Source organism: Vulpes lagopus, chromosome 24, assembly GCF_018345385.1.
Source record: "Vulpes lagopus strain Blue_001 chromosome 24, ASM1834538v1, whole genome shotgun sequence".
NCBI lineage: Eukaryota > Metazoa > Chordata > Mammalia > Carnivora > Canidae > Vulpes > Vulpes lagopus.
The window spans coordinates 47,945,240-47,958,349 of NC_054847.1; the positions used below are offsets into that span (position 1 = coordinate 47,945,240).

General features: G+C 33.3%; 1 protein-coding gene across 9 annotated transcripts in view; it reads right to left on the reverse strand.

Moving 5' to 3' along the window:
- The window catches only part of CDH19 (cadherin 19), a 94,999-nt gene that overhangs the window by 12,711 nt on the left and 69,178 nt on the right, over positions 1-13,110 (reverse strand). The window contains exon 10 of one of the 9 annotated variants that reach the window (XM_041739795.1): positions 2,165-2,209. The exons of 7 other annotated variants lie outside the window; for them this stretch is intronic. In XM_041739795.1, the coding sequence (XP_041595729.1) occupies positions 2,180-2,209 (30 nt within the window). In that variant the 3' untranslated portion in view covers positions 2,165-2,179. Of the gene's footprint in view, positions 1-2,164; positions 2,210-9,727; positions 9,931-13,110 lie in introns of those variants that run through there. One more of the 9 variants, XM_041739793.1, reaches the window with a different exon arrangement.

Sequence of the window (13,110 nt, forward strand, 5' to 3'; positions counted from 1 at the left end):
TAAAAAAAAGAATATCTTCTCAAAAGGTCAGAGTATTAATTAATATAATAATAGAATTAGAGCTAACAAGAAAATCTAGTTTGTAGCCTGTTTTCATTCTTTGTTTAGCAAGTTATTAGGAGAAAAATGTTGGGAAGCTCATGGTATTCTAATACTATGGTCTGGACAGAAGCAGAGATACTCTAAGTTTCCAAAAAGGACTTTTTACAAAATTAAATGTATTTGAGTATCATAGACATGTAACGTTTTGCCTTTTACTTATATTTATTTCTATTCAGATAAAAAATTTACTTTAGTAAGTTTTATCTCAGTATATATTTCATTTAAATTAATTTTAAACCATACGGTATACTTTTATTAAAAAGTCATATAAAATCATCATAAACAAAAATTATAAAACTATCTAATATCCCAAAAGTATCCATTTAGTAAATATTTCATTGGTATTTGGAACATGCCAAGCGATCTTAGGAGGTGGGGGTGCAACAGTGGCCAGAAGCAAGTGTCTCTGTCACCACTGTTCACATTCTAGTGGAGTAGAGGGACATAATACCTAAAGTAAAGAAAAAAAGAGCAGAATAAAACACCCAAGGTACATAATACCTAAAACAAATATTTGGAGGTCAGAGGACCTGGCCTCTAACCTAAATTATATTATACTTCAGACAGGAGCAGTGGTGACATCATGAAGGTCATATTACAGAGTTTGTACTTAATTCTGAGGTCCACTTACAAGTTCTAAATAGAAAAAAAATGATTTATTTTTCATTTAGAATCCCACAATCCAAATGATTGGGGAAAATCTGCATTTTAGAATGTTCATTCTGAAGACATCCTTAGTGTGAATTTGGAAATAGGGATCCTAGTTAACAAGCTGTTGCCATAATCCAGGGGAGCAACTGGTTCATACTGAAAACCTACCGATATGTTCTCTAAAGACAACCACAATCCCAGTTATAGAATGCGAGTTCTTTTTAATGAGAAATTAAATGGAAATTGCTAAAGTGTTTATATAACTGAAGATGGTAACAACACACTCTCAGGTGAAGATATGGTTTCCCAGGCTCCAAAAATTTGATATTGTCAAAGTAACATTTCACCATTTCTAAGAGGGCACACAATATATTCTTCTGACTATTGTCCCACCACTAGAAACTGATTTCCATGGAAATTATCTATATGCCTTCAGACTTGACTGATAAAGATAACTAATGAGCAACAACTGTTTTGTGTCCCTGCATGTGGGCTGTGAGATGGATGAGAAGTTGGGTTTTATAGGAGCGTCCTTCAACAGAAGGTTCATGGTTCACTTCAGAAGATGTGCTAGGTCCCTGGTAGGGTAGCAAGAGTGAGGATAGAATAAAATTGACAGGCTACAGGAGTATTTAGGGGATGGAACCAACAGAATTAATGACTGATTGGATATGAAGAATGGAATAAATTAAGGATGATGTCCACACATCCTCACACAAGTTGGTGAGTTATGGTAATTTTGCAAGAGATATTGAAAAAATTGGAGCAAGTTTGGAAGAAAATTTGGTGTAATCTTAGGACATATAGTTAGATATCTCTAGTTAATTGGATATACACCTTGAAATACAGGAGAAAGAATGGGCATAGTATCTATAAGTCATTTGAATATGGACTTTAAGACATAAGAGCGATTGAAAGGTGATTTTGAAAAAAAAACTAAAAGGACAGGACACAAGAGAAAAGGGATTGTAAGAAGAAACAGTTTATAACGCAGGATCATGGAATTTAGGCAACAGAAAATTTTACATGGAGATAATGTAAATGTCTTTACATTAGAATATTGATATGAAAGAATCTAAAAATCGCTGATATTATACTTCACTTCTGGAAAAGATATTTGGTATCAGTCAAGATAATGGGAATCATTAATTTGAAAAATTAGAACTATTTCCACCAAACAGGAAAGGCAAATTGCCCTAATGTCAGCTCATTTATTATACTCATATTCTGCAAACCACTGAGTATTTTCTCCCTCCTCCTCTCCCCACCCTAAGCATTTACCGGCAAAGAACAAAAACAAAAATTCTGTTTACCCATGTAGATCATTAAGGAAATGCCTGATTTTCTCCAGAACGGAACACAACTCTTCTGGCATTTTGATTTTCTACAATGGATGTATTATCTCTCCAAAGCAGAGAGACACCTTTTAATTTGTCATCTTGCCCAGCAAGTAAGCCTGTGGGAAATAAGATCAAGAATGATCTTCATTGCAGGATGCCCTGATGGCTCAGCTGGTTAAGTGCCCGACTCTTGGTTTTGGCTGAGGTTCTGATCTCAGGGTCATGGGATTGAGCAGGCATGGAGCCCCACCCTGGGCTCCGAGCTCAGCGGGAGGTCTACTGGAAGAGTCTCTTTTTCTGCCCATCCCCCCACTCATGTGGGCCGCTCTCTCTCTCAAATAAATGAATCTTGAAAAAAAAGGAATGGTTTTCACAGTATGAGAAAACATATAAAATATTTCCTTACTGATTTTAATTTATTAGATGTAAAAATGATAGTATTTTGTACATATTGTGTAGATACACATTAAATTAATTCTATGTTCCTTTTAAAAATTTAAACTTTAATTTGGTAAGAACATTAAATATGAGATCTACCCTCTTAACACGTTTTTAAGTGCATGATACCACCTTGTTAACTAGAAGCAGTGTGGTGCAGCAGATGGCTAGAACTCACTCATCTTATATAACTGAAACTTTATACCTGTTGAGCACCAACTCTTCATTTTTATATTTTTTAAATGCGACTTCAAGAAAATTTAAAATCCCATCATATTTATTTGGCAGTATGCACTAGATCTCATTTCTTCAAGTAAATGCTCTTTTTTCAATAAGATATTTTTTATTTCATTCTATGGACCTGAACTTCAGAAGACCATGAAGTTGTAGTGTGAAAGCAGAAATTTCTTCATCATTGCTTTAAAGTATGCTACCACACGAGATTCGGTATTAAGTGAGATTTTGACTACTTATTTGAGTGCTAGTATTCATTTTATTATTACTATATTTATTATGGCTGCATTTTGTCTTGGTTTATTTGTTACCCTGGATTTGAGTTTTAATTTTGTCAAAGGGCTTCTTAGCATCATCAAATGAAAAGTTTATGTGTATCTTTTTGTTCCTTTGAGATACTGATATAATGGAAAATATTAATAGATTTTAAAATATTGTTTTGCTAATTCTAAAATTTCTTTCTGTACTGTGTATCACCATTAATACCTTCATAAATTGTTTTAGTTATAATTTACATATAATGCTTACATGACATTTTTAATAATCTTTTCATGTTTATGTTTGCAGGTGTTTAATTTTGTCACTTTCTACTATGAGTAAAGCTACATAAAGTAATTTGAGGAGCACCCCTCCTCCCTTGTTTTGAATACTTTGGGGAAGTTTATACAGTATGAGGAGGAGTTGTCACTAAGAATTTTGATTTCTTGACCTAAAATATTCTCAATAATATTAATGATTATCCTTTAAATCTCTATTCTTATTTTCCTTATTTTATCTTTTGCGTTTTATTACCTTTTATTCCAGCAAATGATTTCTTTAACTTTTATTTTGAAATACCTGTAGATTCTAAGCAAATTTATTTTTTTAAAGATTTTATTTATTTATTCATGAGAGACACAGACAGAGAGAGAGAGAGAGGGAGAGACACAGGCAGAGGGAGAAGCAAGCTCCATGCAGGGAGCCCGATGTGGGACTCGATCCTGGGTCTCCAGGATCACACCCTTGGTTGAAGGCAGTGCTAAACTACTGAGCCACCCAGGCTGCCCCTAAGCAAATTTCCAAAACTGTGTAGAGTACTAAATACTTCTTTCAGCTAACCCAGTGGTTACATCTTACATAACTGTAGTACAGTGTCAATTCTCTGAAACTGAAATGGGTACAATACTGCTAAATAGATAATGCAATTTATTCAGTTTTCACTGGTTCTTACATCTGTGTGTGTGTGTGTGTGTGTGTGTGTGTGTGTGTGTGTGTGTGTTGGCATGTTTAAGTGTAACTCAGACAGTCTGGTCTCATGTAAAGACTAGTGTTACCAGAATACAGAAAAGTTTCATCACCACACATGTGAAGTCTTCCATACTACTCTTCCTTGTCACACTTAAATCCACACTCCTACCCTTGTTCCTTGGCAACCACTAAATCCTTCAACCACTAATTCCTTCTGTCTCTTACAGTATTGACTTTTGGAGGACGTACCATAAATGGAAACATAGAGCATGTAAGGTTTAGGGTATTGCTTTTGTTCAAGAAACATAAGGCCTCTGAGATTCATTGTGCTATGCATGTATTAATAACTTCTTCCTTTAATGGCCAGGTGATATACCATTTTATGGACGTATCATACTTTGTTTAATCATTCCCCTGGGGATAGACATCTGGATTATTTTGGTTTTGGCTATTATGAATAAAGTTGCCATGAATATTTTTATGCAAACATAAATTTTTCTCTGACATGGATGCCACATTCTGACCAAATGAGTGATTATTGGGTTGCACAGTAAGTATATATTTAGTTTTATAATAAACTGCCAAATTATTATTCATTTTTTATTTCCATCCCCTCTCATCCCAGCATTTGATGATGTCCATGGGTGTTGTTATGGAAAGTGTGTGTGGTAATAGCCCATTGTAATTGCAAACTGCGTTGTCCAAATAACTAATGATGTTCAACATCTCTTCATGTGCTCTTCTGCTTCCCATATAACATCTCAAGTGAAATATTTGTCATGTCTTTTGTTCATTTTATAATTGGATTATTATTTTTTTTACTGTTGAGTTTTAAGAGTTCCTTGGATATTCCAGATACAAATCCTTTAAGTCATCATTGGTTTTCAAACAATTCATAATTCATAGGTCATTTCTTTAATCCTTTTAATAGGGATTAAACATTCTTAAATTTTTATAAAGTCAAATACTTTTTTTTAAATAGATTGTGCCTTCAGTGATGTATCTAAAAACTATATCTAGTCACAAAGAATAGTTTTTTTCTTCTGCATTTACTTCTAAAAGTTTTTACAGTTTTAAGTTTAGGTATAAATCTGTGATACATCTCTAAATAACTTCTGTGTGACGTATGAGGTTCAGGTGGATTTCTTCCCTATGAATATCCAATTGTTCCAGCAAAGTTTGCTGAAAAGACTAGAGAATTTATATGTATCTTTGCATTTGCTCCAGTAGTATTCATGTCATTCAGATTTTCAAATTTATTACAACACACAAATATTTTATTATAAAATATGGGTTTTTTTTTTACTCCCATTGTTCTAATTCTTATTTCTAAGATTTGTTTTGATTTGTATATTCAGAGGAATCATTTTTTTCTTGTACTACAAATAACAGCTTTGAAATTAAATAATCTGGTAAACAAAGAAAGAAGTATTTAATTACTTCAGGAAAAAAAGTGGCAAATGCAGTTTATTGAGTTATTGCTACAGAGATTTAAGAAGCAACAATTTCATCTGTTTCAAACCAATCCAAATAAATCATTAATCTGACAAAATCAAGCTCCCAGTAAGGAAACAAAACCAATTTCAATTAATGTTTATATTGAAGTTTGTAATTTTTTGATTGTTATTTTATAAGTCATGAATTCCTTTAAGCATGGGCTAAAAAATATTACTCTGTTCTTACCTTTATCTGCATTGATAGTTTTGTTTCAAGTGTACACACACACACACACACCTTGTAGCTCATTTAGAATCTCTTTAGAAAGGAATGAGCCCCATGTTAAGAACTTGTAAGACTACTCTTATCTGTTCATTTTAACGGTGACAAAATTGCTTTTAACAAAGGCCAATTCTACCCATTTTCTCACTTAATAGAATTTTATCTTTACTAAATCCTAATAAGATAGGAATTGTAGGGCAAAGATATCTTTCTTTTTCAAATGAGCAGATTGGTATTCTGTGTGGCGGGATCATCATCTAATTTGGGAAGTGTGGGTGATAGTAAAATTCTCTTGTAATTGTACCAGGCATTCTTTGTATTATTGCTGTATACTAATGATTTTCCTAAATGAGAAGAAATATATTTCAATTAAAACTCATGTTTTTCTACATACATGATTTTTACACAATAATAAAGAATACCAGTTAACCTATACAATGCCCCAAAATTAATACCAGAAACAAATGTTTACTGCAATCCTCTCTAAAGGACCCTTCGTCTCTCTAAAAATTAGGACAAATCAGTTTTTTTTAAAGGACATAAAGAATAATAAAGAGAATAAAAATCATTTTCCTATTCTTTCAATTTTTCTCAAATGGTAGAGGCAAATTCATCACTTCACACAGATACATTCAGTTATTGTTGGAAAGCTGTGTGCTTTGTATTGCTTGAGACTAAATCAGAAGTTTAGTAGATAATATCACTCAAAAAGAGAGAATAGACTGAGTTAATAAATATTGATTTTTTCCTTAACACTGGTCACTTTGGGGTGAAGAATAATAATTAGCTGGAAAAATGACTTATTATTTAGTTTTCTAATATTCTAATGTATTCAAGCAATGTCCAATATCCCCAAATAAATTTATCATTAAGAAATTACCATTTTGAAGAAAAAAGGAAAGATATTACCATTTTGGGAAGACACAAGCAAAATCCTATCTAAAATAATAAAAAAATATTGTATATAATAGAACATTGTTTTAAAACATACAGGTCTTCTGAAATGCAATTTGAAAATTTTAAATTGTTTTAAAACATTACCCTTTTGGCCTCCCCAATTATTCATGGATTTATATTATAAAAAGTGAATGAGCATGGCTCATGGACAATCTTACAGTCTCACACACATATCATGAGCTTTAAAAAAACAAGTTTCAGAATTCAAGGTGTCTTGCCCTTATTATTTGCAAATACAAATTTTAAAAATATGATAACATTGATGCCAAAATGAAGGTAGTGAGGGAGAATGTTGCTTTTACAGAATAATATTGATTATTCAAGAATCTAATTGCCTCAAATTGTGTGGATTCAAGATTCATTACTCTGGTTGTTCTAATAATCTAGGAGCAAATTTGAAAGACTATTTTTCTTTTTATTGGGTTTAAGGTGCTTTATTAGGTAAACGACATCTCCAAACAACATTTACTTTGGTTTTTATTCCTAAATTAAGGTCATCTACATGCTCACATTTTATACTCATTTTGCCATACGTAGTTGGGATTTCTACATCCATAAATAACTTATTAAAGATATATTTTATAAAGCAATTTATCAAAAATACTCCTTAAGAATATTATTAGTTAATATTCTATTTTAAGAGACTAATAGAATGTGGTTTCTTAATACAAATAAAAATTATGCTAATTTTTAGGAAAGCTTATTATAGAAAATTATTTGGGAAACTCAATAAGATCAACATACAGAAATCATTCACATTAAGAAATAATTAAGATGTCATCTGTAATGGTTATAAAGCACATGAATACTTCTTCATTGACAAGGTCTCTCATAGTATTTTGAAAGATCACATACTACATCAATACCAGGGAACCAGCTGTTAAACAATTTCTTATCAAACAGCAAGTACTATTGTATGTTAATAACAGAATGACTTTTTCAAGTTTTTTTAGGTAGTTATTTCCCCATCTATCTTTTGTCTTTATTTTTAATTAAAAATTAATGATAAAACCATAAATGTGTAGGGTATATGAATATAACTATTTGTAATTGGAAAGATTTTTGTTTCAAGTTTCAATTTAAATTCTAGTTAGTTAACATATAGTGTAATATTGATTTCAGGAGTAAAATTTAGTGATTCGTGACTTTTAATCCCCAGTCCTAATTCCAAGTGCTGTCCTTAATACCTATTACTCATTTAGCTCATCCTCTGCCCACCTCCCTCCTTCAACCCTCAGTTTGTCTTCTATAGTTAAGAGACTCTTATGGTTTGCTTCCCTCTCTTTTTCCCCCCTTCCCCTAATTAATCTGCTTTATTTCTTAAATTCCATATATGAGTGAAATTATAAGGTACTTGTCTTTCTCTGAGTTATTTTGTTTAGTGTAATACATCCTAGCTCCATCCACATCACTGCAAATGGAAAGATTTCATTCTTTTGGATGGCTGAGTAATATTCCATTTTATATATATCTTTCTTTTTTAAGAGTGTAAGGGGCAGAAGGTGAGGAAAATCTCAAGCATATTCCATGCCCATTGAGGAGTCCAATACAGGACTGGATCCTATGACCCTGATATCATGACCTGAGCCCAAAATAGAGTTGGAATCATAACTGACTGAGCCAAACAGGCACTCCTGCCACATCTTCTTTATATATTCATCAGTCAATGGATATTTGGGCTCTTTCCATAATGTGTCTATTGTTAATAATGCTCCTATAAATATCAGGGTGCATGTGCCCTTTTGAATCAGTATTTTTGTATCTTAGTATACCTAGTAGTGTGATTGCTGGGCTGTAGGGTAGCTCTATTTGTAACTTTTTCGAAGAGTCTCCTTACTGTTTTCCAGAGTGGCTGCACCAGTTTGCCTTTCCACCAACAGTGTAAGAAGGTTCCCCTTTCTTTCCATTCTCACCAACACCTGTTCTTTCCTGTGTTGTTAAGTTAGCCATTCTGACAAGGGTGACGTGGTATCTCATTGCAGTTTTGATTTGTATGCAACTGAAAAGATTTATTAAATTTGGCACTGCTTACAAGCATTGTATTTTTAATATAATTTGCTTTTGCATTCTTTGTCTTCTATGATAGTGTCTCATGTTTAAGATAGTTTTTTTTTAATCTTTTTGGTATTCTTACTTTTAAATATTGTTCATATTAATTCAATCATATTAAAGGTTAGAGAGTTCTTTACTACTCCTAGGATTTATGTCTCTTTTGGAAATTTAAAGTATTTGTTTCAAAAAAAAAACAAATAACTTTGCGTAGCTTTATACATATGCATGTGTATTTATGCACACATGCACATACATATAACAGAGGTAGTCCAACTAGTGAATGATGAGTGGATTATCATTTGCAATTTGAGGGGAAATTATTCACTTCTGGATACACATAATAGTTCTAATTAAAAAAACCTGAGAATTTATCATATCTGTGTTTTTCTAATGTACATTAATTATAAATAAAGAAAATAAACAAGAAATAACTGTGTTGGAGTTTCCCTTATAGTGTTCTTGTACATTATTGAAAAATAAGAGACAACAGGAGAGCTATAAAGTGAGAGCAAGAGAGAAAGAGAAAGCGGGATTTTCTTGGTTTTCTGGATTGGTATCCCAATTTTGTTACTGACCATTCTGTGTTTTCTGCAGTACCCCGCTAAAATATCACAAAATCTTAGGAAAATGACTGTTTCCAAATCTGAGACAGAAAATATTAAAAAATGAGCATATGTATCAGTCTGGACCCAATTGAGGGATAGGAAGCACACAGTAATTTAAAAGGAGGAATATTAATATAAAGAATTATTAAGCTACAGTAGGAGAGTAACTGTAAAGATGTAATGAGAACTCCAAAGAGTACTCAGAAGTACAGTGAAATTATCTACAGTAGAGACAGACAAATGTGGAAAGGAAGCCCTCTCCCCAAGATGAGCTTTAGATCTCCTTGGGGAATGTTTGGTTGCAGCATCTTGTTTTCAGGACAATGGAGTTCACTGGGTTGCCTGGGCTGGAGCTAGTCCACATTCTCCAGACAAGCAGAACAGTCCTCCAGGGTGCAAAAATGTGGGTGGACAGAAAAGCAGAAGGAGTTGGGAGGCTACTATGGTTGCAGGGCCTGGAGCTCACAGCATTCACATTGGGAAGGCTGCAAGACCTCCCAGGCCTGGGATGGAGCCGTATGGTAGCCTTGGGAATGTACCTCTGGGGCATCTGGGGCTATACTTGTGGCTGGATAAAGCACCATGTGTATCTTCACACCGGCCAACTGTGCAGAATGAGAAAGGAGAAAACAAACATGCTCAACACAAAATCAGGAAGAGAAGACTTTTCCTTCTTCACTGTTCATCCAGTGCCCTACTTTGACATTTCATTCACAATAAAAGAAATGCTCTAACGGGATCAATCGGTTCTCACAGGATCAAGGAACAGGTACTTTTTAAGGAGGAACTGAAGCCAGAAAGCAGTAAATGAGTAAGTGGCAAAGCCTACAACATATTGCTGTACCAAAAATGATGAAAACAATCAAAGACTAGTAAGTCACATCTAAAGCACACAAAAACAGATATGAATGTCTGGAGATCTATTTTTCTCACCAATCTTTGTCCATTTATAATTCTCTTTGTGATGTAGATTGCTTACATTTTTTTTTCCTTTGTTTCTTCTTGTGTATGTGTATTATGTGTGGGCAAGTACATGTATGCATGCTTTAAACTATATGGTGTTGGGATTTTGGGGCATCAGAGATGCCTGCTCTTTTGTAGAGTGTTGTGGGGAAAGAGAGAGTGTAGGAGAAGAAAGAGGGATCTTCACTTTGCGATGCTTAATATAAACACATTCATACCAAATTCCATCTTCCTTGGCACAAAGGCTCCCTCAGGTTTTGCTATTATGAAGTTTTATACTCCCTACTCCAACATTTTCTAAATTAATTTCATTTTAGCAATTTACTTGGGGGTATCTCAGGCCAGGGGGCACATCATAGAAGTTTTCTCTTTTCTTTATATTACATTCACTTTTCATTCTTCAGTCCAGAGAAGAGATTCTTTCCTCTCTGCTTCCACACCCAAATTTGCAGTTTGCACTCTGGAGAAATAGATACTGTTTTTACATCTATACTTAGCTTAGTCAAGAATTCATACTGGGGTGCCTGGGTGGCTCAATGGTTGAGGGTTTGCCTTCAGTTCAGGTCATGATCTCGGGATCCTGGGGTTGAGTCCCACATCAGGCTCCCCACATGGAGTCTCCTTCTCCCTCTGCCTATGTCTCTGCCTCTGTGTGTTGCTTATGAATAAATAAATTAATAAATCTCAAAAAAATAAAATAATTCATACTAGGTGACATGTATATTTCCCAATTTGTATTTCGATGGTGTAGTTGCCTTCTTATTTTATTAACTGACTATATATTCCTTGTTTTTAAACAGAGTAAAATGCATTTCCTCTGAATGTCTACACAGAATGGTCTTAACATTTTGCTTGTAGTCATCATTAAATTAAAAATAATTATGTTGGCCATATAAAAACCATTTCAGTTATACAAGATATGCTTTATTATCTCTTAAAGCAAATATTTTTGACAGATTATTAAGTTGCAATGTTCACACATTACTACCTAAGTCTTAGGAACAAGCGAAAGAGTAAGAGCACTTTTGAAAGTTTTTACTGTCATTCTGGGAGGTAAATATTGATATCAAATTCTTGGTTTCAACCGTACTTGAAGGAAGCCTATCAAGTGAATTTCAAACCAGAAATCTGAGCCTAACTCAATCTTATTCCACATGTAACATCTGAGGAAACATGGTACAAAACCAATGACAATCCAGGAGCCACGAGAGCCCTAATACCCACCCATTAAATAAGGCATCACCCACTGTGTGTCGAGAAGAAAATGTCTATGGTAATATTGGATACACTGGAAGCACTCAAATAATCTATGTTTTGATTTCAATTCATAAACCATAGTGTATTTAGCAATGTAAGTGGGAATTTTTGGATTGCCCTTGGATCAGAGTGGAGGAACATTATAGGTAACCATACTGTGTAGGTTTTTTTTTTTTTTCAGATACTAATAGACCTTAGACAAACTTCTAAATTTGATAGTGACATTTATGTGTCCCTTGAGTTATTTGATGACTTGTGGCCTTGCTCCTTATGAAACAACACTAATCAGGTGTAATGTATTCTGAGTTTGAGCTATGCACATCCCAGAAATGAGGTGAGATTCAATCATATTGATTTCATTTTTTATTTTGCCCTTAAAATTGTAGGTGTAATTCATTATCAGTACAAAATTAAAAAAAAAAACTTTTTTATTTGTTTTTGTATTGTGCAAATAATCTAAGAATGGCTAGTCTTTATCAGGGCATAGTTAAAATAAGCATCATTCTTGGAGATACAAATTATAATCCTCACTCACTAAGCTATATGATGTTGAAAAAGTTACCTAAACCTTTTGAGGCATAATACACACACGTGTAAAACTATGATGCATGTCATAGATTTCCCATAGAGATTCATACGAAACTCTGAGCAAGTCACACAAGAACTCCATGCCATTGCATGCAATAGATATTTTTCTTCCTCAACAAAGTTCAACTCTCAATGTGCCTTTAAAGCTTATTGCATCAAAAATTAGCATTTGAATTTCTTTTTGAGCAGTTCTACCTATTTTTTAAACACTGTTATTTCATTTTTTCAAATTCTTGGATGTGTTCCTGATAGTAAGGAAATATTATTATTAAATAATCTTACTTTCAGTTACTGAATGGGCACATTCTGTAAATCTAGGATACATTTTGGGAACCTAGGGATATAATCTTTTTTATGCTTTAAGCATCGTGCTATTTCATCATCTTAAAAATCATTTCATTATTACTCATAAATTTCTCCTAATGTGCTTTTAAAAGACTTATATGCAACTTGTAGGATGAATGGCCTAGAAAGATGACATAATAGCAAAATAAATCTTTCCCATTGCATCATTGTCTTCTTCCTCTTTTTAAATGTGTTGCCTAAAGTATTACATCATCATTCAAAAAGATATCAAAGAATGGATACACTATCTTTTTAGTTTGATTTTATTTTTTCTTTAAAAACAGTTGAAAATTCAAGATTTTTCATTTTACATTCATAATGCCAGAAGAAAAAAAACTGACAGAGGAAGTAATTTCACAGTAGTGTGTGAATAGAAGATGAAAACCAAAAGCAGAAACCAGCACTACAGACTTAAGATGATGGTGAAACTGATCATGTAAAAAAAAGGATTGAGACGGAGTCTTCAGATGAAGATGAAACAGATGAATATTCTCAAAATCAAGAATCAGCAAATGAACAATATGATTTTAAGGATAAAGGAAAAATATAGTCATCATCTTTTTAGTCACTCAACAGGAAGGACTTCATCAAACGATATTTTGCGATAAGAATCTGGGCTGTTCTGCTTTGCT